The 25,732-nt window shown below is 31.4% G+C and overlaps 5 protein-coding genes across 12 annotated transcripts; 1 reads left to right on the top strand and 4 right to left on the bottom strand.

Annotated features, from left to right (window-relative positions):
- Nucleotides 1-561: 561 nt before the first annotated feature.
- LOC108553558 (U11/U12 small nuclear ribonucleoprotein 35 kDa protein) lies at nucleotides 562-1,633 on the bottom strand. Its single transcript, XM_017908510.1, has 4 exons — nucleotides 1,505-1,633; nucleotides 1,076-1,291; nucleotides 804-1,017; nucleotides 562-719 (listed from the first exon to the last, which is right to left on the bottom strand). Exons 1-4 carry the CDS (start codon nucleotides 1,505-1,507, stop codon nucleotides 562-564), a joined length of 591 nt encoding a protein of 196 aa, XP_017763999.1. The 5' UTR covers nucleotides 1,508-1,633.
- A 1,794-nt stretch (nucleotides 1,634-3,427) lies between these two features.
- Nucleotides 3,428-17,236, bottom strand: LOC108553570 (probable myosin light chain kinase DDB_G0284661). Of its 6 annotated transcripts, none has more exons than XM_017908544.1 (8): nucleotides 16,672-17,236; nucleotides 14,958-15,048; nucleotides 8,797-9,000; nucleotides 8,577-8,718; nucleotides 8,181-8,380; nucleotides 7,700-7,852; nucleotides 5,063-6,322; nucleotides 3,428-3,709 (listed from the first exon to the last, which is right to left on the bottom strand). In XM_017908544.1, the coding sequence occupies exons 1-8, from the start codon at nucleotides 16,703-16,705 to the stop codon at nucleotides 3,532-3,534; spliced, it is 2,262 nt and encodes a 753-aa protein (XP_017764033.1). In that variant the 5' UTR covers nucleotides 16,706-17,236; the 3' UTR covers nucleotides 3,428-3,531. The 6 variants fall into 6 exon arrangements, 5 of the variants coding, with proteins under 5 accessions (XP_017764033.1, XP_017764028.1, XP_017764029.1 ...); XR_001890644.1 differs by having other exon boundaries at nucleotides 3,646-3,709; nucleotides 4,922-6,322; XM_017908539.1 differs by lacking the exon at nucleotides 3,428-3,709 and having other exon boundaries at nucleotides 4,698-6,322; nucleotides 16,537-17,236.
- Nucleotides 17,237-18,976: 1,740 nt separating this feature from the next.
- Nucleotides 18,977-21,920, top strand: APC4 (anaphase-promoting complex subunit 4). The gene is made up of 7 exons (XM_017908538.1): nucleotides 18,977-19,267; nucleotides 19,454-19,836; nucleotides 19,910-20,110; nucleotides 20,188-20,469; nucleotides 20,536-20,759; nucleotides 20,832-21,403; nucleotides 21,466-21,920. Exons 1-7 carry the CDS (start codon nucleotides 19,162-19,164, stop codon nucleotides 21,870-21,872), a joined length of 2,175 nt encoding a protein of 724 aa, XP_017764027.1. The 5' UTR covers nucleotides 18,977-19,161; the 3' UTR covers nucleotides 21,873-21,920.
- Nucleotides 21,921-22,162: 242 nt separating this feature from the next.
- Nucleotides 22,163-24,399, bottom strand: LOC108553572 (uncharacterized). Of its 3 annotated transcripts, none has more exons than XM_017908548.1 (5): nucleotides 24,332-24,399; nucleotides 22,884-23,135; nucleotides 22,667-22,801; nucleotides 22,491-22,596; nucleotides 22,163-22,417 (listed from the first exon to the last, which is right to left on the bottom strand). In XM_017908548.1, exons 2-5 carry the CDS (start codon nucleotides 23,133-23,135, stop codon nucleotides 22,254-22,256), a joined length of 657 nt encoding a protein of 218 aa, XP_017764037.1. In that variant the 5' UTR covers nucleotides 24,332-24,399; the 3' UTR covers nucleotides 22,163-22,253. The 3 variants fall into 3 exon arrangements, with proteins under 3 accessions (XP_017764037.1, XP_017764038.1, XP_017764036.1); XM_017908549.1 differs by lacking the exon at nucleotides 24,332-24,399 and adding an exon at nucleotides 23,559-23,766; XM_017908547.1 differs by lacking the exon at nucleotides 24,332-24,399 and adding an exon at nucleotides 23,299-23,390.
- Nucleotides 24,325-25,270, bottom strand: LOC108553573 (transmembrane protein 60). The gene is made up of 2 exons (XM_017908550.1): nucleotides 25,061-25,270; nucleotides 24,325-24,501 (listed from the first exon to the last, which is right to left on the bottom strand). The coding sequence occupies exons 1-2, from the start codon at nucleotides 25,268-25,270 to the stop codon at nucleotides 24,325-24,327; spliced, it is 387 nt and encodes a 128-aa protein (XP_017764039.1).
- Nucleotides 25,271-25,732: the final 462 nt, after the last annotated feature.

Genomic DNA, 25,732 nt, shown 5'->3' with positions numbered 1-25,732 from the left:
ATATAACTTACCGAGATAATTTTAGTGTCATTCAATATATACACAATAATAAAAAAAAATCTAAATACTATTATATAATGTTCAAAAAATATGTTTTATAGAGATTCAAATATAATATAAATTCGTGATATTTTACAAAATAGTTTGAGAAAATGATTTATTATTAAAAATGTCTTTTATTTGTAAATACTAACATCTATACGTTATTATTAATATACTAAAAATACATTATTACATTCCTATAAATATTTATTAGTAATATCGACGAAGTGAAACATTTTTCAATAAATGTTATTTGAAGTAAACAGAAATTTAATAATAGATTGTTTCATAATACACATTAGTGTTGTTTCTAATGTATGTAGAAATTACATATGTACAGATTTCAAGTATTTTCTTTGAAATGAAGCCAAAATGACAAAATTTATACAAAAATTTTTCATCAAACACAGATACAACATAATAATATTGTTCGAAGATATTCAATGTTTCATTTCATTACTGATATATATACAAAATAAAACCATCAATAAAATTATAATTATAAAATAGAGAATTTTTTTAATGATGATGATGATGACGATGATGTTCTTGATTATGATGATCTTGATTATGATGATGAGATTTTATAATATTAGGTACAATTGGCTTTTTAAAAGGTCTATCTTTTCCACCAAATCTAAGTTGACCTGAGCCCTTCTTGCCACCAAAACCACCACCTATAAAAATAGTTATCATAAATTTTAAATATAAGATTCATGTATAGAATATAAATATATATACTGTTAAGATATATTACTTACCAAGTCTCCTTGGTTTCCACCCTTCCAAAGTACGTCCACATTCATAATCTATAAAAATTTTGTATCCTTTTAATGTGGCATCAACGCAACGTCTAATTACTCTTCTAGCTTCGTCTTCACTTCTCATTTCTACAAATCCATAACCTTGAGATAATCCAGTTACAATATCAACTATAACTTTTGCTGATAAAACTTCTCCATACCTAGAAAAAAACTAAACTTATTAATGTTTAAAGTGAACATATTTACATTAAAATAAAATATTATTTTACCTCCTTTAAATCATGTTTAGTAATTTTTGAACCAAATCTGGCAACAAATAATGTTCTCTCTGGCTTTGATTTTAATCCATGAGGTGGTTCATAATGTGCCTGCATTGCACGTCTAATGGCCTTATCATGTGGCTCTGTGTCTGTGCCATCAATACTACCTGCTTTCAAGGGATCATATTTTTTGGCATAAGGACTCCAATTTTGCAATGTATTCGTCTAAAACATAAATACATTATATTTTTAAAAACATTAGCATTATATTCTACAGAATGTGTGGTTATGTACTTTCAGAAAACTAGAACATAACCTTTAAAATTGTATGTATAAAACATTAAATAATATCTTGAAACAAAATTAATATTTTTGTATTGAAATACGTTTAAAGTAACGTAACATTATTTTTATTATTATTACAAAATATTCGCTCACCATCTTTGTGAGAATAAACTACAGTTGGTATTGGAAATAACAATCGACACTAAAGTATGAAAAAGACTACTATTAGCACACTTATATATAACTTCTTAATTATAATTATTCATAATTAGTGCTTTCCAAAACCACTACACGATAAAGAATGTTAGCATACAACAAATATACGCAATGGTTGAGAACAATTTCAGATTATACGATGCTGCCATCTATAGAGACTAACTAGAACTAAATTTGAAAAATGATACAGTATCTTTCGACTAATATCATTCTTGAAGGTATGTGCAATGCATTAAAAATATGGAGAAATATGATGTGTATTTGTAGAATGAAAATTATATCGATTTTTTCTTTATATTCACAAGATAATTTTGATAAATTAACTGATAAATATAAATATCTTATGTGTATATGATGATACATCAAATTTGGAAGAAATATATCATCACTATAAAACGTAATTTAAATTTTTATCGAACCTCCAAAAACATATTTAGTCATATAAAATAAATTACTTTATTAGGACAAAGAAATAATGTCTTTTTATCGTTGTAATTGATATCGTTTTTATTTATACTGATTATTTTTCCAGCTTTACTTTATTTATCAAGCTATCCCATGCCCTTGTCTATGCAACGAGCGAAGAGCAACAGCCGTGATTGGGAGCACAAGACGTCAGACAACAGGTGGATCTACAGCTATTAATATAATACAACATCGTGTGGCTTCGTGTCGTGTACGACACTGTAGAAGACTTTATTTAAGGCACGGCTGGTGCGTTACATGCGCGTATTTACATAATACGAATTCCTATCGCGCGGGAGCCTCGTAAATTCACAACACACGCGGCTGAAGGAATTTCGTACCCGAACGCGTATATTTTATCGACGGTGGCGTCAATGTCGACCTTTTAGTATTTATTAATCGCGACGGCGCGTCGAATAGCAAAAGACGAATGCGCTGCCGTCATACGTATATACTGGGAATGCGGATTATAAATCTACGATGTCGCGGACATAATTCTTTATTCTAATAACAAAAAGGCAGTTTCATATCGAATTTAGTACAATGGAGTGTGGAAAATAGAATATTTATTACATTGGTAATCGTTACTAATATAAATATAAAATTACAATGCTGTTTGATTTTATAGAATTACATGTTATATATTAAATAATAATATAATATTGGAGTATTATGAAGAATATATCGAACTTGCAATTAATCAATTTAACTGATGACAGAAAAATAATTAAATAGGAAAAATAGCTAAAACATATTTTCTACTATAGTTATTTTTATATACCAATTTTATATTTAATATTTTAGTACACAATCATTTTAGTATCTTTAATAAAAATATCAAAAGTAAAAGTGCAAATCTAAATAATTTGTTCAGTAAAAGAGACAAAGATTTTCAAATAGGTAATCAGAATAAAAAGAAAATAAGAAATTTTTTAAATTCTCCTTAAAAATGAAAAATTAATATAAATTGATATATGTTTATAATAATATAAACTTTCCTTAAATTATATTTATACATACTTTTATCTAATTGAATTCAGCATAAAATTAAGTTTTAGCTATGCATTATACGACAAATAAATAAGCATCACTATACTATACAAATAACAAAAGATATATGTGATAAATATGTTAAGTAGTAACAATGAAAAGTATTCAAAAATAATTTTCAATTATTAATTCAATTACACCTAACCTCATTTTTTGATACATCTGTTCCATATTAAATGGAATTATAATACTGCCATTGTTTTCAAATTTACAGGTCGAAGGGAATATTAAATTTTAAATTTTGCCTTCTAATAAAATGTCAGAAGCTTCTAATTTCAACTGTACAACACATACGAATGTTCTAATTATTACATCTTAATAGAAAAAAAAAATACTTCACATGGTTACTCTAATGCAAGTAAGTATCTTACACAAAAAATTATTATCATCTTTTTCTACTTGATAGTGGTCAAAATCGGAAAATTAATTCGCTATCTAAAAATAAACTATCAAACTAAATCCAGTTCTAAGTGGGCTCCCATACGTCTTAATGCCAATATCGTGTTAACTGCTTTAATCCATCTCTTCTTGATGACATATCGCTTTAATCTAATTTTACAGATCGGGTTCTCCAGAGCCACTTCTAGCCAATGGTGTTCTAAGAGTTGACCTGCGGATGGTCTTTTCCTGGAGCAAAACAATGGATCAAGTTTCTGGTTACTTTTAAGCAGATCGATTCAAAGCGAAATCATTTACATCTTAATATTTTCGTAAAATACGGAAGTCAAGTTTATATAACAAAGACCGAAGGAAAGAATGCTGCTTAATAATAAACCGTGACTACATAAAACGGAAGAGACAATTGTGTAATTATAACAAAATTTCTCCTTTGCGAAAATATTTTTGATATTTGGAAAACAATGATAAAATTTGCATTTAGAAAAAATTCTATAAAGGTAAGATGAAAAATTTATAATTCAAATAACGTAATCGAAATAATCATCAAAAATTTTATTTGTCTTCCGTAATCTGGAGTATATTAAAATGACAATTATTAGTAAACCATCTGATAAAATAATGTACTTTTAATTTTAATGCAAGGACTTTGATATCGAAATTTACTTTTTAAGCTGATTCATCAATACATACGAAATTAGTTTTATCATGTACACTATATTAATAAAAAATGAATATTAGTAAAAATAATACTGATAATAAAATGATAATCAACCATATAAAATACATTCATAATTTATAAATTTTTGATTTACTATTTTACTCTAAGAAAATCTATTCATTGATTTGATGTCACAGATTTTTGTATTAAATGTATAATATAAATAAGACACTAAACAAGTACATACGTATACACAGACATGTAGATAAGTTAATTGATTTTATTACAACCTAACAGAAGATTGGATGTTATTATATACGTACGTAATTGTTACACAAGTTATACATCTACGTCATATGTAATAAACGAAAACAATTTCCAATATATTCTAATCAAATTTTTAACTTCAATTATTTCTTAAGTTTTTTTCGTTTATTGTCTAACAAGTTCTAGCGTTATAAATATTGCTGACAAGGAAATGTTAAAGTCAGAGGAATATTCTGGAAAACAAAGAATTAATACACATATTGATTACCGAAAAATTTTAATAATCAGCCGTTTCTCTAAGTCGAACATAATAAATCTGATAACACGAGCAATTCACCAGGAACTCACGTATTTATTTGAATTCGACACAAATGAATTCAAATAAATGTCATTACACACTCACTACAAACTTTTCAGCTTCGCTCAAACCGGAAGTAACAATCTCTGTGCGCAAGCATTAAACAACAAAATGAACGTAGATCGTAGAATGAAATGATCGTAGAAGCCAGCGTTACCACTATTTTCGTTTCTTCCATTGCCCTGAGAACTTCACAACGATGAACAATCACGCTCGCTGTCGTGACGACAGACAAAACGACATAGTCCTTAACCCAGTTAACAAATTGCTTCAACGATGTATCGAACTCGATTCTGACGAACTAACGTTGGAAGCTGTCGACTTTTGTTGCTTAGATTGGAAATACTCAGCCAAAGAGTTCATCGTCTTTCTGGCTACAGATTCTTCACCGCACCAGTCGACGCTTACAGACTTCCGGCCAACACCGGATGGCCTCGTGGCAACCTCTTCCCACTCACCAAGCAGATGAAGCAACAAATTCTTAGTGCTAGTAGGTTCATCAAGGTTCAGACTTTTGTGCAAGTTACGAAGTCCAGAAATTCGTGGAACATCCCTACTAGTCTCACCAAACTGTTTCACTCGTGGACGTCGCCATGGTGGTGTCAGATCCATCTCAACCTCGTTCCTGCTAGATATTCTCACGTTATCGTCACTCGTCAAATTATCTACTTTTCCTACTAAAGATTCTGATCTAATAGAACCAGTAGATTCCTCCTGATTTCTATCTTCCTCTTTCTTCTGCTTCATTTTTTTTAAAGAGGCAAAAACATTTCCAGTGTTCGGCTCGGAATACTTATCAAAACTACGACTGCTATGAAAAGTCGTTCCATTTAGTTTCCTGTGCCGTACTATACTCGACAATTTTTCTGTAATCTCATTGCACCCGGTATTCTCAGCAACCAATCCGTTACTCCTCGAACGAACACCGTTTCTATTATCCTTGTCCTCAAGTTTCTCCGTCCTTTTGCTCTGGTGACTACTCTCCGAGGAGGTCTCCTCCTCGTTTGACTTCATACACGTCCCCATGGCTATAGATCGCAAACGTTCTGACAATTTAATTATTTCTTCAGCGAGAACGATCTGGCTGGCGGGATCGCTCCTTGACTTCTCTGTGGCGACACCCTCAGAAGCTCTCCTTTCGAGACCAAATCCGAAGGTAGGTACTGTCAGGAACGAGCCGTGGCTCTCTTGGGGAGAGCTGTCCGTCGCTTCCGACAATGTGCTGCAAATACTAGCGCAAGGAGATGGGCTGTGGCCCTCCAAAGAGACTAATTCCTCGTGATCGCGAGTCGAGTTCTGCGAGGGCAATGTGTACTGAGGAAAATCGATCAGGTATGGACTGTCTGGGTGCTCTCGCCAGCGCTCGACGAACAGCCTCAGGTTGTCCTTGGTCACGTCTAGCTCGTCTACGTTGCTCGTCTGCACTCGAGGGATCCGCAGGTTTTTCCCAGATGCTGTCGGTTTTGAAATTGTCACCGTTTCTTCGGTCTGCTGCTGTGTGCTTGGCTTTTTGGCCAACCAGGGATGCTCTCTGCACTGGACGGCCGTCATACGATTACTGAAAGATTCGACAGCTTCTTCGTGAAGGTGATCCCAGCAATTCTTTTTGCGCTTTTTTGTTCTCTTTCTCTGTTTCTGTCTTTCTTTTTCTCTCTCTCCCACATACACAAATTCGTATGCTTTTTTCTTAAGCCGGAAGCATGAAATCGTATGTGGTTTTTCAGCAATGGGTACTAATGGTGTGGTAGGTGATGAGGTGGAAAGGCGTGGGGCGCGTATGTATACAAACGTGTGTTCCCTTGAATGGAATTTGAGTAGAAAATCGAAGCCAGACACCAGTCTCGTGTGCCACGTGAATTTGAGAAACGACATGATGAACATCCGTTCCCTTGGTCGCTTTCGGATGCTATTTTTTTGAGAATGGCTGCAAATCGCTGAACATAAGCAGAGACTGTTCGTGAACGCACGGTGAGAGCAATTTGTTTCTTCTTTAGAATGAAGTTGGAAAATTGGCAAGAACGAAATTTTGATTCGATCCTTCGAAATGCACTTAGTGCTTACTATGTTTGATATGAAAAGGTTGCATCATTTAGAAGCTTCTCGATTTCCTTCAATCGAAACTGAAGTCCAATGAGAGTTATGATATTATTTCCGATTGAGATATTACATCGTTTTGGATGAAAAGCAACATGAAAATGAAGAAAACATGCTCGGGATTAATCAGACACAAAGGGAGAGAGAGAAAGTCGAAGAGTAACCGTGAAAGAGTTAACAAAAATAGGATATAATTGCCTAGATAACAAACAGTTTAAAAAACGTGTCTCATTGAAACAAGTTTTTTCTTTTATTTGACAAATTTTCTTCAATTAAATTAAGTGACGTTATATTTCATTATGGTTAATTGAAGAGTTTTAAATACGTTTATGATGTGAAGTATTAAGATGTGTCAAAGAATACTGTGCACTTTAGAAGTTTAGTTTATTAAAGTAACTGGACAGAGATTAATACAATTAATTCTTGGTCTTACCATTCTTGACATGATAAAAATTATTCACCACAGTTGGAAACATTTGCCATGAGTTATTCTATTTAACGTAACCCGAACAATTTGGTGCAATGGATTATTTAATCTAGAAAATGAAATAAACGAATCCAGCAGAAATATGAAATAAGTTACATCGAAACGGAAATTGTTCGAGTATTCATTGATGACTTCGTTAAATTTTCTTGGCAAGTAATATGCGCTTAAAAAGTTCCTGCATTTCGTTATCTAGGCAGTTACGTTCATTAATTTTGCAAACGTGTCAGTGTCCACGTTCGACTTCTGTCGATCGCAAGGACGCTATTAGTGACGTGGTTCGGATATTTTAGCATGAGTCCTCCAAGTCACCTCTATACCACGTAATATTTCTCAAAAATAACAAGCGATACGTACTCTTTGTCTTTGACTAGCAGGCACCGAATAAAGTCTTTTGCGTCTTCCGAGATGTTGGCAAACGCGTCATGATCAAAATCATACTTCGCGATGGTCACATTAGCCATAGTCTCAATATCTGTATCCCCCATGAACGGTGATAAACCGGATAATCTGAAAATAAAAGTAAAAACGTACAATTTTTTAGATAAAAATTACAAAATTTTCTTATAAAACATCTTTTTTCCTGAATACAGAATTCCTCATTTTAAAAGAAAAGTTACATTAGTTGATGCATAAGTAAACGATTATCTTTTGTTTTCATAGCTACTTACTGGTACAATTTACAATCAAACCAACAAATGCTAAATTTATATTCTTTACACCGTTAGAAAATAGAGCAATAGAATACGAGTCTCGTTTTACATGTTATATTCCTTTTTTCTCGTATAATTTAGTAAAATATCATTGAACATAGGTTCAACATTGAAGGGCAACTTACAATACGTAACAGATGACGCCTATACTCCACATGTCGGTACCATAACCAATCTGATCGAAATTTACGACTTCCGGTGCAACGAACTCTGGCGTACCAAATAGAACTTGCAGCTTCTTCTTTGGATCGTACTCCCTCGCCAAGCCGAAGTCTATGATTTTAATCCTGTTACCTTCTTTCGTCAAACACAATATGTTTTCAGGCTATAAACAGAAAGTACAACATCTAGTTTATCGTTATATTGCAGGGTATAAAAGGTTGACGAACAAAAATAATCCACTTTACATTTTGAAAATTCTTTGGAAATAACTCTTATTATTTTTTATTCAGTTAATAAACTAAATCTCTTAATTATATACTCAAATGAAGCACCAAAAGCAGGATCTTTTTATAATTCACCTTTAAATCCAAATGTAAAATATTCTGTCGGTGAATAAATTCTATACCCTCACAGATTTGTCGCATGAAAACGGCGCAACTACGTTCTGTTAATACAAAGTCGTCATCGATCACCCTCTCAAATAGTTCGCCACCTTCGATCCTTAAACATACACGAAAATAACCATAATCAATATAATTGTTTTGGTCGATTGAACGCTTTATGGTATTAAGTGCTTACAGTTCCAAAATTACGTATACTTGTTTGCCCGTGTCTATGGCATCATAGAGCTGAATAAGTCGTGGATGCTGCAGTCGTCTCATAATTTCGACTTCTCGCTCCACAGCTCGTCTGTCCTCCTTTTTCGCAGTGCTCACCACCTTTGCGGCGAGCATCAAACCACTTACTTTCTCTTTACATCGATAAACGGTGCCAAATTTTCCTCTGCAAATAGTAACGATCTCGTTTCACGCATCTATACATGTAAAATTTGTAGAAATTCCTATCTAATGCGGTTTTAGCCGTTTTATCGATTGGCGTCCATTCTTGATCCATTGTTGCATTATACGTATTTTATTAGGATTCTTATTAAGTTATTAAAATGTTTAATTCACATTGGACAGCATGGCAATATATAAGCCGGTTATTAAAATATCCCTTTACATGTTAATCCTTTTCATCAACGAACTCTTCAAGTTTTGTAATAAAATTTTTTCGTCTAAATACTTCATCAAAAATAAGAAGTTATAGATAAAAATGTTTTGTACTCTATAGTTCTAAAAATTACATTATAAAAATGAAACATCTTGGAAAATTGTAAAAGATGTCTTTCTGTTTGACTAGATATATATATTTTTATAATTTAATCAATAGAAATCAACCTTCTCAATTACTTTAAACAGGAAATAATATTTATAATAAACTTCCAAAGGTATGATCTTCGATATTAGTCAGAAAAAATAAATTCTTGTAAATTTGTTGGTATACCATCTTGACCCAATTGTTCTTTCCAGCCACAGACCATTAGTCCTGGAAATTATAACAATTCATGTTTGATGCTACAAGAAATCAAACGTTATTTTCCACGAAAAAATCTTAGCCCAATGTAAACGTGTACAGCTTTTACATGATCCGCAGCAATGTGCGTCAAAGGTAAAAGAAATATTTCTTTGAAATATTTTTGTGTTTATAATATTTCTATACATCAAATCCTATAAGTAAAGAAAATTTCGCTGATGAAATGAAAGTAAAATAAAAATTGCAAATGGCAAAAATCCTCGCTAAAGTCCTTGGAAATGAAGAGAAAGAAGATAAAGCTGTACATAATGATATTTCCCTATAGACTTACGCTATGCAGTCAACACGATAACTTGCAGTAACTCGAGAACGTTTGGTTCCACGAAGAAACAGAACAAAAACATCTTATTAATATTCCACTGAACCTTTCAAAAACACGGAGAGAAGTTGCATTCGTGAACTTTGACCTTGTTAACTCCTTACATTTAGTCTCATATAAATAAAATGTGGAGCTTCTGCTTTTTATTACAATCTGTATTACTGGTAAAATAAAAAACGCACGTATTTTAAAACGATAAAAATTATAATGTGCTAAATGTTGTTTCTATCCCTATTTTTATTGTTAATGGACTAGTAATAATTTTTTTATGATGAATGGTATATTGACAAAGCGCCTTAGAAATATCTTCAAGATAATATTAAATCTTTATACATGCTTCCTTGTAACTTTTCAAAATCATCTTCAATTTTTATTGATAATAATTTATTTATATATTATAAGCATCTTTTTGTACCTGAAAAATAATACAACAGAAATAACATTAAACAATGTGCTTTGATGAAAATTAATTTTATAAAAGGTAAATGACACGTGATATCTTCGTTCTTACATTTCAGGTATAATTAAGTAGTAAAGTATACTGATTAATGTTAATAGTGAAGAAACGTATTACTATTGTCTTATTTCTGTCAATTACACAGTCAGATAAGTAATTATAAATGCGATCGTTTCTGAAACAATGAAAGAGGAATTGGAACGAAAATTCTCGATTAAATTGCATACAATTTCGTCCAATTTCGTGTTCTATCTAACAGAATAAATTTCACGCCTGCAGCTGCCACGATCCCACGATTTGTCGCATCTTGTTGTGCCAAACAACGTAGAGCATCGAAATACCGTCCAACAGCTCGAAATCTTTTTAAATTCGAAAATTTTGGCTGTTCATATCCCGCCAAGAAGTGTTCATGATAATTATAGAGAGGAAAATCTTCCTTCATTCTTTTTTCACGTACACATGAAACAATATGTCTCCTCGATTGTGCGTTCAGAAATACATACGTATAAGCCATCACGATCTTTATGCTACATTCAAAGAAATTTTGGTGTATAAGGAAAAATATTGTGAAGTAACAAAGATCGAAAAAAAAAAGAAAAGAAAATCGCGTCGAGTTTCTCGATGGTGTAATGCGACTGTCACAACGCCAAATTAGTGAGTCAGTGAATTAGTAGAGCATACCATAGACAACAGGGACGAATTCGCGAATTATTAAAACAGAACGACTGCCAGAGGACGATGTAGCACCATGGCAAGATTTTATTTTGATTAATTGCAACGAGAGAATAATCATCAAAATTTTGCTGAAATTGAATTCAACACGATTGATACCACAAAACACGCAGTATGTAGAAATATGTGGGAAATTGTTCATTGCAATCTGTACTTTATCATAACATGCAGTACAGATACACCTCTACATTAATACACCTCTGCACGTACAAAATATATTACATAAACAAAATAAACGCATTACATGCATAGTAGATTACTGAACACGTGTTGAAACTCTCACTGATTCCTAACCTTTCACTTGTATCTTAAAAATCAGCATACTTTCTCAATTTACAATTAAGAAGAGTAACAAATGGAATAAATTGCATCATCACCTTTTAATTAGTTTATTCAATTTAATATTCAAATTAAATTAAAGTAGACATAGTTTTAAGCCGATTCCGCATCAATAACGATATGTGACTCGATCGGTTTATGTTTCAACTGATGCAATGCGCATAAGCGTGCGATCCCGCAATTAGAAATATAAAGCTGCTACCGCGCAGCGTTGTCGGTACGAAATCGCAACGACATCGCTCATTTGTATCGGACCTTAGTCACGCCGTTTCGTACAGATGACGCTGCGCGATTCGTTAAGTTTATGTTTCTAATGACGCAATAGTTCGAGTGCGTAATGGTGGAACGGTATGACGTGTTTGATGATGTAATCGAAATGAATTGAGAGAATTCATATTATATATAAGAAAATAAAACAAAAACACAACGAACGATTTATAACATTACATCAATATCAGACTTGTATCGATAAAGAAGAGCACCCCATCGAAATGGAAATATAGAAGCAATGTTTACTTTATTTAGTACTGTTATTTTAATTTTTTAATAAGATATTTATGGATTTTGTGTTATAGAATAAATTAATTTTGGTTTTAAAAGTGAAATGAAAACTTACAGAACATCTTAAGTATACATTTATTTTAACTGCTACTGAATTGTAAAACATATTAATGACAAATTAAGATGTACATTACTTTATATTACAGCACAATATTAAGAAAAGGAAAAATACTTTCGTGGATGAAAATTATACAATATTTAACCATTATAATCTCAAGCTAAGAAATGATTTACGGTTATAGACTCATATCAAACTCAAAGAATGATTCAACCAAGAGTGCATGTGATACTCGACCGAATTCGTGTGTCAAGAGTGTCGAGATGCTGGACGCTCCAACGACGCTCGACGACTCGACGCATGAACGTCAGTCACCGCAAAAAATGCATTATTTATAGACGTGCAAGGACCTTGATTACACGTTGAACTTTGTACAACGCTGACTCTCTGCATATTTTCGTTATCAAGCTACAGAGCACACTTCGATTCATTTCGATGGCCATCGGAGAAGTATTTTTCATGAGTAGCCATGTTTTGGTGCAGTGATGCATACTATATTACGCTGCCGATGGAAAACGTCCAATTCAGTAGCGATTGGCAAACGATGAAAACAGTTTCAGTTAATCGAAAAACATGATTTATGACCGTAAAACTTGTTATTAGAGGATTTGAGGTTGTAGACATTTTCTTGGAATTTGAAGATAAAAATATCAAAGTAATATCATGAATGAAATCATTTTGTTGCAAAATGGTCAATGACTCGAGATCGTAGATATTTTATTGGAATTTTATGATAGAAATTAAATAATGAAATTATTAATTTTTTCAAGGCGTTTCTTTTAAAAGTTGAAGTATAATATATCAATGGGTTTATTCATTAATCATGTATACTAAGTGTCTTCTAATAATGAAAAATTAATGTAAAATTTAAGTACATAAAGATTGGTAAATTAATTTAAATCTTTTCCTGGAATTCTTAACATAATATAACATATGATACATGATACCAACAAACAAATTTTCTATAGATATTTTTTACTATTCTGAAAGAGAAATACATACTCCCCATTGCAATATTGGTTGCGCCATTGAAATCGTTTCACGATACATTTCATCAACTATTATCTAATTATCTCGAATAAAAATATCAATACTTGAACACATAAAATTCCAATACAGTATCCTGCAAAAGTGATGAATAATTTTGCTATCATTAAAATAATCTTGAACATTAAATAGCACAATGTAAGTGTACATCTTTTGATATTATTTGATCGAGAACGATCATTCAGAATTAATGGTTCACTAATAGTTTGTCATTGACATTCAAATCTTACCTTTGGCACTGGTCCATTCGTCAATACTTTCGTCTGTGGTTACCAATACACAATCGCTATTGTGTCTCGGTATTCGGTCCCGATTAAAAATAAAAATCTACCCTTTGAACCACTGTACGTATATCAAAATGATTCTTCTACCTCAATATCATTTCCTTTCAGCCACAATCACAAAATCTTTACCAATAGTTTGTACAAGATTCATGCCAAAGCATCGACAATGCAACGTGTAGCTCGCAATGCAAAACGTAACTCGGAAGAACAAACATTTCAAGTTTATTTCATGAGTTTACTGGCTCGTAGAAGCAGCAGACATGCATGTAAAGATCATTCAAGTTCGAGACTCATTCATAATGGCAAACACGCATAGTAACTGAAAGATTACGATGTATACAAGACAGGAATACTACGTTCGCCGGAAGGAATAAACACGTCAAGGTTTCGAACTTTTTCCTTCCTCTCTCTTGGTCTCTTTTCCTCTTTTTCAACCTCCGTTGGTGGAAAATTTATTACCTATATTCTCGATATTCTACCGTCTTTAAAACTAATCTTTTTTTCTTATTTTTCCAGACCCTGTTCAACTGATCGCATCAGTTAAATTACAAGTATTTAAATTCACTAGTGGTACAGACTAATACAGTCTTTGTTTATCCATAAATCTGAAGACTTTTATAAACAGACAAACTTTCAGGTGGACGGAGGATTATAATATATAATAGCAGAAAATGCATAATTTAATCTGTCAACTAAAAAGACATGCATACGAGTATTCTCGTTGCAACAATTTATTTATCCAAGGCTTTCCTGTTTTTGAATGCATCATTACGATTGCATTGAAAATACATTGCACCATATTTATACTTACAAGAACTAGAACTGACTTAAGCAAATAAATAGTAAGTAATAAAATACATTTTATCAATGTAGATATAAATAAGTACATGGAGAAAGATGCAAACGAAAATTCCTATCTCAGAAATTAACTTCAAAAAGATAATGGGAGCACAATCTAATTAGCAAATTAATAATTAAGTTTCTTCTAACTAAGTTTCTGCTAACTAAGTTTCTTCTGAGTGTTTTCTAATAAACAAAACATTTTCTATAATTTTGCATAATAACGTGATCTGAACTCAGATTAATAATTTCACTTATTCGTGTAAACCAGCTTGCATCTTTCCCAACCGAAAATTCCGCATTCCTCGGAACACTACTCCCCACCTGAAGCGTGCATTATAGAGCTTCGGAAATGCTCGTATCATCATTGCACAATACAAACACGCATATTGTGTCAAATTCAGAAACAACATGGCCAATCTTGTGGCTCGCCGCGATATTTGCAATAATCAGGCTTCAGTGTGCATAAACGTCGTCCCGTCCTCGTGTGGGGCGAGTGTCAGTTCTGTAAAGCTACCGAATTTCGTACGTCTAGACCAATCGGCGTAAAACGCGAGAACGACAAAAATCTTTGCCAATCGAAAATTGTATCATTGTAATTATCGTTACGAATCGACGATTCGATCGACGCCCTTGGCACAGAATATTTGTTTGTCAACAATAAAAATACACCATGTGATCACTCACCGTCCGATCTCCGATTGAATGTCGTAATGATCCTTGAATTCCACACCTCGACGTACCAGCACATCTCGATAGGGAAAACTCGGCTCGACTTCTGAAAAACATGCGAAATTCCAAAATTATAACTTGTTTAATCAATTATAAAAGAACAAATGAATCACTCGGATTTTAACGGTATGATTCATCCATTCTGGATATCTCTTTATTTCATCATGGCGTTATGTCTGATTCAAGGACTCTTCTATTATTTGCATTAACACATACTTACTACATTAATTTTATTATTGTTAATATTTTTGTGAAATTGATATAATTTAATATTTATTTTATTATTATTGATACATTTTAAGAGAATTAAGAAAATTTAGTATTAATTCTATTAATTTTGTATTGAAAGTATAGGTAACATCAAGTTAATATTTTAAACAGTGCTTTTTATTTATTCCAGGTTGGGAAGGTATCGATTCAAGAACCAATGAAGATTCAGAAGCGAATACAAAGAAATAAATCGTGGCAAGTGAATTTCGTGTGAAAGCTTTGTCGCTCGAATCGGAAGCTGATCATGCTGAAACTTGACTCGAGTTCCGTTACTAGCGACAACAGTTCCGGTGACTGGCGCGTTCTTTTACAACGTTGATTCGTCTAAACGATCGCGAAGCAACACGCATTATTCAAAATGAAAACAGAATAGCACGCTAATCGTCTATTTTTTGATGATCCTGGGTTACGAGGGAACCTCGCCAACTCATGAATTCTGACATTCAGGAAATTGTATACATATATCGAATTGTCTTGTGTATAAATTTAGCAATTTTTGTGTTTCAATCGTAGTCAGACTTTAATATCCAATATGTCGTCGCACACATGTACGATGTTTACAATTTCTCGGCGCAAAAGCGATCAAAGTTTTAATAGAAAACAGATACATGTGTTCCAAATGAACTCTAAGCCAAGATTTAAAGGAAAGTTATCTTTTATACTATCTTACGATAATGGTAAATTGTAAGCAACGTAAACGATAATTTACATAAAATCTGACACGAAATTTGTTGTTCCACTTTGAACAATGCGTCTTCTCAACGTGATGAACACGTCGTTTCGCGCCGGCCGCGACCTCATTTCACCCTTTTGTACGAGTCAGCTGGTTAGAAACATCCGCAAGTTCAAACGATTTCGAGGTTCATCGAGACCGATCGTTCAAAGAAATCGGTAAACAACCAACGACGCTTCATCGTCGTCTCAGATTCCAGTGAATCACTGCATTTATTTAAAGAAAAATCACGCTCGAAACACACTCTACACCATGCGCTCCACCAGAGCAAGAATGATATCACCACGAGTATAGCTACTCAAAAGAAGAACTCCATCAAATTCAATAAGAGCTATATCTTTTATATAAAATCGTCACACTCTTTATTCTACTTTATACAAACGAACGATCAACGTCAACCAGCATAGGAATTATCCTATTGCCACTGTTCAAATACACCATTTCTCGAGGGAAACGTTAAAATACTTCTGCAAAGACAATATCAAAAGCTTCAACAGTAGTCCACCATGTGACATACTGTAAAAGCCTTACATTTATCTCGTCTACATATATCCCAACAATCATTTTCATCATTCACGAAACACGATCATCTTCGACACGATCATCAACATTCCACAAGGCTTGGCACGCCGTTTGGTGTATCGAGAAATGCTCGGGCTCCCTTACCGCCCACCGGGTCAGTCTCGTCGACGCGTATCATTCTTCCAATGCCTTGGCTACCCTCCCCTGGTTCGAAGCCACCGAGGAGACGAGCTACGTTTTCCGACGAGTCGTTGATGCACACGCGGACGATGATCGCGCTCGATCTCCTGCCGCTCGCCGATCCGGTGCACCCTAAAGGCAATTATTGACTATCGCGTTTACGGTCTCGGGCGACGAGTCCCCGGAGGCCGGCGGCGGGTGCCTCTTCTTCTCGGCTCGGACGGATTTAGATTTTCGGCGGACGCCGCGGATTCTGCTAGCGGGTCACGTGGCCAGTGGCGTTCCTCAACGCCCTCCTGCTCCGCGCACGTTCTTCGCCGCACGACCACCTTCGATCGACTTTGTCTGGCGTTCTAACGCGCCACGAGGCGCTACTCTACCAATCGCGTTCTCGATATCGACGAAAGGATCGACAAATAAATCAACGAATGGATCGACGTTAGTCAGAAGGACCTCCTATCGAGTCCCATGGGATCAACCGAGAGGATACATTCCTGACGATGGTTGAGAACCACGTAGATGCAGACGACGCGACTATTGAGGTTTTAGGGTGAACCAGTTTTAATTAACGCTCAAACCGATCTTCGTGACCGATTCGCGATCAAACTTTCTTAGCTTTGGGTGGAGAGCCTGGTTTAATCAATGCAATTATTTCCTCGGATGCGAACTTCTTTTGAAATGGAAAGGATAAATTACCCGGTTCGTGATTTTTGTTGAAATTTTGTTTATTTTTATAATGCTCTTAGGTGAGGTGTAAGAGCTCACTGGGTGAATCTTTGTACGGGCTGTTTGATTCATTCGCCTTTGGATAGATCTTTTTGTAATTATTTTTTCTTGGTATATTTTAGCGGATATTAAAAATTGTTAATGTTATATACTTATTAAATCTATGGAATTTTTATGAACATGAAGGAAGTAGAGTATTTAGTATAGTATTTAATAAATATATATCAAGAACGTAATATGTTATTTAATAAATAGAATGTTAATTTTCACCTGTTTCTGTTCTTTGTTTATGCATTCCATTCTTCTGCTTGACAAGTATGAGGAATATAAATATTGATTTCAGTATGATTATTTTTTACATGAAACCAGAAATTGTTTATCATCTGTATTTATTACATACATAACCTGTAATTGTTATAAATTAAATTATTTATTATTATTTTTTTCCGTGTCGCTTTTTGTAAATAAAAAAATATTTTTTTCAAATAATTGGCAGTGAAACATTTAACATACTTTACACTGTTCAGTTGCATTTCAACACTGTAACTGTTAAACATCAAAATTGTGAATACTTAGAATTGCAGATCACGATTCAGATGTTTATACGTAAACGTAAAAAATGTTCTTGAAATATCCAAAACCGGAAGTTATTGTTTTTTGGTCTCGAGGATCAATAGATCATTATTTTTAGACTTATTCAGAAATTTTCATCGCCTTTTTTATTATAATATTCTTTTGTCAAATATTAAATAAAGTGCGTTTATAAAAATCAATATCCTAAAGAAATAAATATATTTCTTAATATAGTAATATATTTTTATAATATTAACTTAAATTTTGAAATATAAAATTGTCTTAAAATCTGATAGCGTGGAAGTAAGGTCTGCTCCAATTATGATCTGAACTTCAATGGCCTCATTCCTGAAGAGAAGACGTATCCCATCTCAGTTAGATTTAGTACGGCCGTACGTATCATAACAGTTTATTGCAGACGCATGGAACTTAAAATGATATTTGTATTAAAAATTTGTTTAGGCGCGAAATTTTTGTAATGTCTAGTAACTCGTGCGCATGCTAAAAAGCCAGGAACAGTGTTTATTTTTAATTTAAAATCTCCACCTTCAACATTCACTGAATTGTTTTTGGCAGGGATTGAACAATTTATTTAACCATCGCATTCCTGATACGTTCATTCGTGAATTTTTCAAATGTCAAACGTTAATGCATTCTGATTGTAATATCTTAAAGTAAAATATGTATAAATTTGAGAAACTAATTTTTAAAATGTATTCTATGAAGTAGTGAAATAATAATATTTTAATTCGATTTCATTAAAAACGATTATTAAAAAATGCATTATATAATTATATGACTTTACATAAAATTTTTATCACTTTATTACATTTGTTTATATTTCATTTATAATTAAATTTTCTCTTTAAAGTACACTAAACGCAAAGATTCTAAAAATATACATAAAAGTTCATCTTTTGACAAATGTCAGTGATTCTATAAATGCACAATGTATAGATATATAAATATATACATGTGTATTTAGTTTGAACATTTCCTCTTGAATCTGAACAAAGAAAGAATATTCGTATAGTATGTATACAATACTGTATTTATAAACAAAATACACTGATGATGAACATAACCTTAAAATTGCCCTTCCCAATAATTCGATAGAATGTTGTTGCAAGTTAAATTGTGATCAATATTACAAAAATGGCAGGTAGTATGAGGCAATTAGAAGAACGACAACTCCCAGCTGAAGTAACAAAGATGCAGTGGTCCCCAAAAATGGATCTTTTAGCAATCGCAAATGTCAAAGGTTAGATTTCTTAACAAATAAAATTAAAGGTTTTCAATTGTTTAAATTCTTATAATATTTCATAATTTTTATTATTTATCTATAATTTAAACAGTATACTAAAAATGTTTTATTTATGATAAATATTAGAACTTAAACTTATAAATATAATAAACAAAGTTAATTTATTTAAACTAATTATTATAGGAGAAGTTACATTGCATAGATTAACGTGGCAAAGAGTATGGTTGTTAAGTCCTCAAGAAGAATCTGATACTATAGTAAATTTAGCATGGAGACCAGATGGAAAACTTCTAGCCATTTGTTATGAAACTTCTAAATTAATATGTCTTGTAGATATTGAAAATAAAAATATTATACATAGAACAAAACTAATGTTACACAATGCAATTACATGCATGATGTGGTTACCATTAACAAATTTAGAAAATGATAATTTACTGAATGGTAACAAAGCAAATATGTTACCAACTGGAGAATATCTTCCACCTTTACCTAGTTTAAACAGAAGTTTTGGTCAAGAACCAGAACGCAAAGAATTTTTATCTCAAACTTTAGATGTACTTTTTGTAAGCTTAAATATCATTTATGTTTTATGATATTAACAGTATGACTATGTATAGATGATTATATTTTTTGCAGCTTGGTTTAGATGATGGTAATGTTGCAATGTATGTATTTGGAATGTTCTATTGTGGCACAATTTCTGTTGGTCATGGTCAAATATTAGAAATTAGTGGTGGATTTGGAAAATCAATGTGGATCACATGGAAAGATAATAGTGGCATCAAAGCAAGTAGATTATGGTGTCCATTACTGGAACAAAGCACAGCATTCTTAAAGGTTTTTTACTTAATATATTTAAAAATTTTATCTTAGAATAATATTGAATTTCTAAAACATTTTAATATAAATTTGAGGTAGCACAAGCTCAAGCTAATATTGAATACCTAATGGATTATCTTTCACGTACATTAATGGCAATCTCTGAAGCATGGGAAACAATTCTCTTAGAAATGGATGAAAAGCTTGCACGATATGCAGAAACAAATCCACCTGGTGGAGTTGCTGCAGATTTTCTAGAATTATTGATGATTGGTATACCCACTCAAAATTTAGAAAATTTTTTGTTGCGTGATTTGACTGAAAAGGGTTTAAAGAAATTGGGGCACAGTATTGAGATGTGCTATAGTAATATACAGGTGATACAAAACAATCTAATTCTTTTAAAGTTATTTATATCATAATATTCCATCATTATTTTGCAGAAATTAGTCTTGAAAAATTTAACTAGTGTTGGAATGGCTTTAGTATATCAATTAGCGGAAATGAGAGGAATGGTAAGATTGGGTGGTCCATATGAATTATTGGGACTTACTGACGAAAATATTATAACTAATGCTCTTCATGCATCAGAAGCTTTTTTAGCAAAATCTTCTGAAATTCAGCAAGTAATAGACCATAGCATGCGAGATTATAAAGCATTTTTCCGGTATGTTTTAAAAATTTGAATTATTATCAATAACATTTTTCTTATTTTAATTCTTCTAATTTTTTATTTAAGGTGGTTGTATGTTGTAATTTTAAGGCTAACAGATGAAAGAATACCATCTGAAGTAAGCCGTGTCAGTCAACAAGAATTAACTTTTATTGCTGAATTTTTGCGTGGTTTTGATAAAACTGAACCCGGCGTTGGGGGAAGAAAAGGAGTAAATTTAGAAAAATTAGGTCAATACTTAAGACGTGAAAATTTACAAACTTGCTTAACGCCCGAAGGTAGCGAGTGGGCTGCTATGCTCGATGAAAATCATTGTCTTCGTGATCATCCACTTATTGTGAAACAAGATTTAAATTATTCTTTATTACAATCCCATACAAAATTGATTACTGCTGTACATAATGTTTTTCGTGAAGCTTATCAAGGGTTAGTTGAACATTTTACCATATCAAATATTGCTTTAGCCCCATCTATGGGGTTTACCTCGTCTCAAATGGCAACAAATGATGATGGATTGTTAGTAGCTACATGTGATATGGACCATAAAATATTACGACTATTTAAAGTTGAATGTTTATGTACAGAACCTACTTCTCTTAGTTTTAAATTGGGAACCATAAATATAGATCATAGATCAGGTATGTTATGTTACTGTTTATACATATCATCACTTGATTTTTTAAACATTTTTTTTTTCCAGAATCCTGTTCTAAAACCTACATGGATTGTACTGTAGTTGATCTACAATTTTACTCTAATGAATATCTCAGCTTATTGTTACATAACAAACAAACACATGCATCGTATCTTGTACAGTTACCATTAAATTACGTTCGAATTTTTGAAAACCAAGATAAAAATGTAATTAGTTTAACAGATCTTTTAGGTAATAGTTGGCCAAGACCTTTTCAAGGTATATCTGCAAAAAGAATAGCAGTCACTGGTGCACGCAAAATAGCTGCTGTTTTAAGTGAAAGTAATAGGAAAATAAGATTATTAGAAACTGAAGTAGAACCCGAAGATGAGGAAGATGAAGATGATGAAGAAGATGGAACTAATGATAGTATGTTAGATACTACTCATGGAATACCTACAAGTTCCCAATAAACTTATATGCTTAATAATTAAAATTAACGTAACTGAAAAGATATTTATAAGAACACAAATGATTATAAAGAGACTAAAACAATATCGTTATTTTATATTCATATTTATTAAAATAACGGACCATTTCATTAAACAATTTAATCATTATTTATATATATATTGTACATCTTATCTATAAAATATTAATTAAAGTTATTTTTTTCACTTATGTAATGATCATGTATTTTGTCTTCATGGCAAAATTGTTTAGCCATTGTATATATATATATATATATAAACAAATATGAGAGTATGCGTGCGTGCCTGTGTATGTACTTTTTAGATACAATATTTTATAATTACTATAAAAAAATTTGGTTAAAGATGCTACATAACTGTTTATTATTTCTGCATCTGTTTAAATACTCTTGGGAAATCTATATCAAGAGCTGAATTATCAATTCCACCATCAATACCACCATCTATTGTTGGTGTAGATACTGCAGGACCAGCATGAACATCTGGTGTATATTTTGCAGGAGAATTTTCTCTTGATTCTTCTAAATCTATAGTAATTTAAAGTAATTACACATATTTTGTCTTACATTTTGATTAAATTTAAATATTCATGATATTTACCAAAAAATCTGTGATTACGTTTTCTTCTTGACGTAATAATAGAAAGAACAATAGCTATAACAACAACTATTACCATAACAGCAGCCATGCCCCGTAATAAATTTGTCTACAACCAAAAAATGTATTTTAAATATATAATGAAGATATACATATTAAAGTGGAATATATTAATATACCTCAAAATCGTTTTCCCAAACATCTTCCCAATCTTTTTTAACTATTAATTCAACAACATGAATATTAATAGCAGAATGATCTGATATACCTTTTGAAACACATTTATAAAAACCAGATTCAGCTGTTGACACTCCCTAATAGAAAATATTATTTCTTAAAAATAAAATGACTAAAACTTGTAAAAAGATTTTCATATTATTTATACTTATTAGTTACTCTTATAAAAAGTTTTCCTGTTAACACTTCATAATTGTATTTGTTTTCATCCATTGGATTCCCTGGCCCAATAATACGATTATCATCAGTAAGTTGCCAAAACATAAAACGATGATGATCATCACTACTCAAACATGGAAGCTCAGCTAAATGACCAGCTGGAACTTCTGTTACAGTAACAGTGCCTCCATTCACTCCATTTCTCAACAATGATAACAATAAAGATAGAAATATAAAACAAATCACATTCATCTGTAAAATAAAATTATAAAATTAAAAATCATTAAAATAAAATAGAATATACACATTTATCTAATCATTAATAAATACTAAATTTAAATTTATTGTTAATTGTTTAAATGTTATATATAAATATATAATGTAACATATTAAAAAGCATATTTGACTGTTCTACCTGTTGTATGTTTCTCATGTTCATTTTTTGAAATTCAAGGTAATATACTCATAAATAACTCACTATAAAATTGTTATTGCTTTCTTTATAAACTCATAACTTTCACACTTAAATAAAAGGAATGTTCAATTAACAAAAATGAAAAAACATAGTAAAAATATAAGAATACTATGTAACAATTACAGAACTTGTTCCACTATGAACTAGAATAGCAGAATGTTTGGTACTATTAACACTGTGTTCTATTATACAATAATTACATTCTAATTCCACTGATCATTTCTAATGTAAGAATTCCAATAGTATGCGACTTTAAATGTGACAGATGCTAGAATAATTATTCTAAACACAATGAAAGCAAAAGACACTTGTCAGTGAACCATGTTGCATAACTGTAAAGATAACTGCATCAATTCTTTGTATTCTTTCACTGTTATTTGTTTTATATTGTGATAAATGTACTAGTAAGTATTACAATCACTGTTGTAAGTGATGACAGTTTTATGGACTAATGAGAAAAGCTTCAGTAATGAAGCTGCACTAGAGTTACTTATTTATATCTTTGTCCTATTCATCCTTGTGCAATAGAGTATTTATAGTAAGCTAGACTGGCATCTTGTGACTACTATACTACCCAAAAGTACACTATATATTTTGTCGTTTTAACTATTAAAAATGTATTGATATGTAAAGTAAAACCTAATATCAACAAAATATTTAGAAATATCATATCTATTAATTATTATATGATATATATGCATAAATCATAACTCAAAATAAAATAACTATTCTTTAAGCAGCTTTTATAGAGTACCATGTTATATAAATAAATTAAATTAAACTATTCTTAAATATAAGAAAAACATAAATCTTTGTTATTAATAAACATAATTTTTGTAACATAAATAGCAATTATAGTTCAATAACAATTCATATAGTTAATTTGTACAAAATATATTCATATAAAATGTAGTAAATATTCCATACACTTAATATAATATTTTTGAATCAATTGTTTGACCATTGTTAATACCGATAAGCATGTATTAGATGTACAAAAACATCAACTGCCAATGCTGGAAGAAGAATCCAAAATGGTGCCAAAACCACCTTTGCAGGTAAAAACCAATGAGGTGCTTCTAATTTCAAACATATTAAAATTTGGGTGCTTAGCTTCATGCATACGGCTGTCATGTACCATGTCTGAAAGGAAACTATTTCAGTTTTTCCAAAATTGAGTACCCAATAATGAATACCCAGTTTCATCAGAATAAATGCTATATTACTTTCATAAGTTTAATTTTATATATTAAATAAATAAATTATATATTACAAGAATTTTAATAAATAGTACATTAAATAAATTTATGTTTTTATAAACAACTTTCAAAAATTTCAACGAAAAATTTGTATTTCAAATCTAATTTCACTTTAAACTTTCAATAAATTTTATTTATAATTTATAGCTTAATATTATATAAATGTCATTCTTTTAAACAAAATTTATATTAGGATAATAAAAAATGAATACTATCATTTATTTACTTATATAACTAAGAGAATACATTACAAATTAAAATATAAACTTTTTTTAAATAAATTATGTTTGTTAATAAATTGAATTGTTTATTAACAAATTAAATAATAATATTTATAATTTACATAGAACTAAGTACATTTTCAACAATGTTTGATAAAACTGAGTGTATCAGAAAATAATACATTGCTTTTCTCTTAATTCATGCTTTATTGTATAACTTACTTTCCGGCGTAAATTAAGAAAAAGTTCATTTTTACAATGAGAAATCATATTAAAAACAATATAAACTAAAAGCATATGATCGTATAACCACATTGGAATAAAAACTATAAACCAATTCCATTGTATCCTCTGATCGAGTCTTAAGACAAGTAGAATTAGAAAGATCAAAAGATTGAACCACGTAAATAATGCACGATGCAAAACTGCCATTGAAATATAAAATTAAATGCGTCAAAAATCACGAGACAAAACGTGATCATGAGTCTATATGATCATATTGCAAATTCTCCGATCTGTTTACAACAACATTTGATATACCTAACCTATATTGTCAATTAACCTATAAGTTCTGAAATATTGAAGATGTCGCTACTTACTGATATAAATATGTTAATATTATGAAAATCTAATAAATCATTAAATATTTTTAATTGTATAACAGATTTTTTCGTTATCATTATCATACATTATATTAAATTAGAAACAAATCTATTAATTTTAATGTTATTACATTTTTTATATTATGTATAAATTTTCAGCTTCTTTTTCAAATTAATAAATTATTTGAAGAATAGGCTAAAAATATCACTATTTCCCTTCCAAATATATATGTGCCTTTGGTTCAATAATTATGAAAAATTACCAGGTTGTTATGCAATTTTCATATTTGAT

The sequence above is a fragment of the Eufriesea mexicana genome, unplaced genomic scaffold, assembly GCF_001483705.2.
Source record: "Eufriesea mexicana isolate 0111107269 unplaced genomic scaffold, ASM148370v2 scaffold11180, whole genome shotgun sequence".
Classification (NCBI taxonomy): domain Eukaryota; kingdom Metazoa; phylum Arthropoda; class Insecta; order Hymenoptera; family Apidae; genus Eufriesea; species Eufriesea mexicana.
Note: the sequence above shows the minus strand (reverse complement) of the source record. Positions and strands in the feature narration are given on the sequence as shown.

What these genes read in the sequence shown, in the direction of transcription:
- LOC108553558 (XM_017908510.1), bottom strand. An exon ending in CTAAACATGATTTAAAGGAG is followed by an intron (nt 1,018 to 1,075) that starts GTAAAATAATAT and finishes TAATAAGTTTAG; the next exon opens with TTTTTTTCTAGGTATGGAGA. An exon ending in GTGGAAACCAAGGAGACTTG is followed by an intron (nt 720 to 803) that starts GTAAGTAATATA and finishes CTATTTTTATAG; the next exon opens with GTGGTGGTTTTGGTGGCAAG.
- LOC108553570 (XM_017908544.1), bottom strand. Translation starts at nt 16,705, where the DNA reads ATGATACGCGTCGACGAGACTGACCCGGTGGGCG. An exon ending in ATTCAATCGGAGATCGGACG is followed by an intron (nt 9,001 to 14,957) that starts GTGAGTGATCAC and finishes TACTATTTGCAG; the next exon opens with AGGAAAATTTGGCACCGTTT. An exon ending in TTTTACATTTGGATTTAAAG is followed by an intron (nt 8,381 to 8,576) that starts GTGAATTATAAA and finishes TTCTGTTTATAG; the next exon opens with CCTGAAAACATATTGTGTTT.
- APC4 (XM_017908538.1), top strand. Translation starts at nt 19,162, where the DNA reads ATGGCAGGTAGTATGAGGCAATTAGAAGAACGACAACTCCCAGCTGAA. An exon ending in AAAGCACAGCATTCTTAAAG is followed by an intron (nt 20,111 to 20,187) that starts GTTTTTTACTTA and finishes TATAAATTTGAG; the next exon opens with GTAGCACAAGCTCAAGCTAA. An exon ending in AAATATAGATCATAGATCAG is followed by an intron (nt 21,404 to 21,465) that starts GTATGTTATGTT and finishes TTTTTTTTCCAG; the next exon opens with AATCCTGTTCTAAAACCTAC.
- LOC108553572 (XM_017908547.1), bottom strand. Translation starts at nt 23,322, where the DNA reads ATGAACATGAGAAACATACAACAG. An exon ending in ACATGAGAAACATACAACAG is followed by an intron (nt 23,136 to 23,298) that starts GTAGAACAGTCA and finishes TTTATTTTACAG; the next exon opens with ATGAATGTGATTTGTTTTAT. An exon ending in CAGGAAAACTTTTTATAAGA is followed by an intron (nt 22,802 to 22,883) that starts GTAACTAATAAG and finishes ATTTTCTATTAG; the next exon opens with GGAGTGTCAACAGCTGAATC.
- LOC108553573 (XM_017908550.1), bottom strand. Translation starts at nt 25,270, where the DNA reads ATGGCAGTTTTGCATCGTGCATTATTTACGTGGTTCAATCTTTTGATC. An exon ending in TTCTTAATTTACGCCGGAAA is followed by an intron (nt 24,502 to 25,060) that starts GTAAGTTATACA and finishes GTTTCCTTTCAG; the next exon opens with ACATGGTACATGACAGCCGT.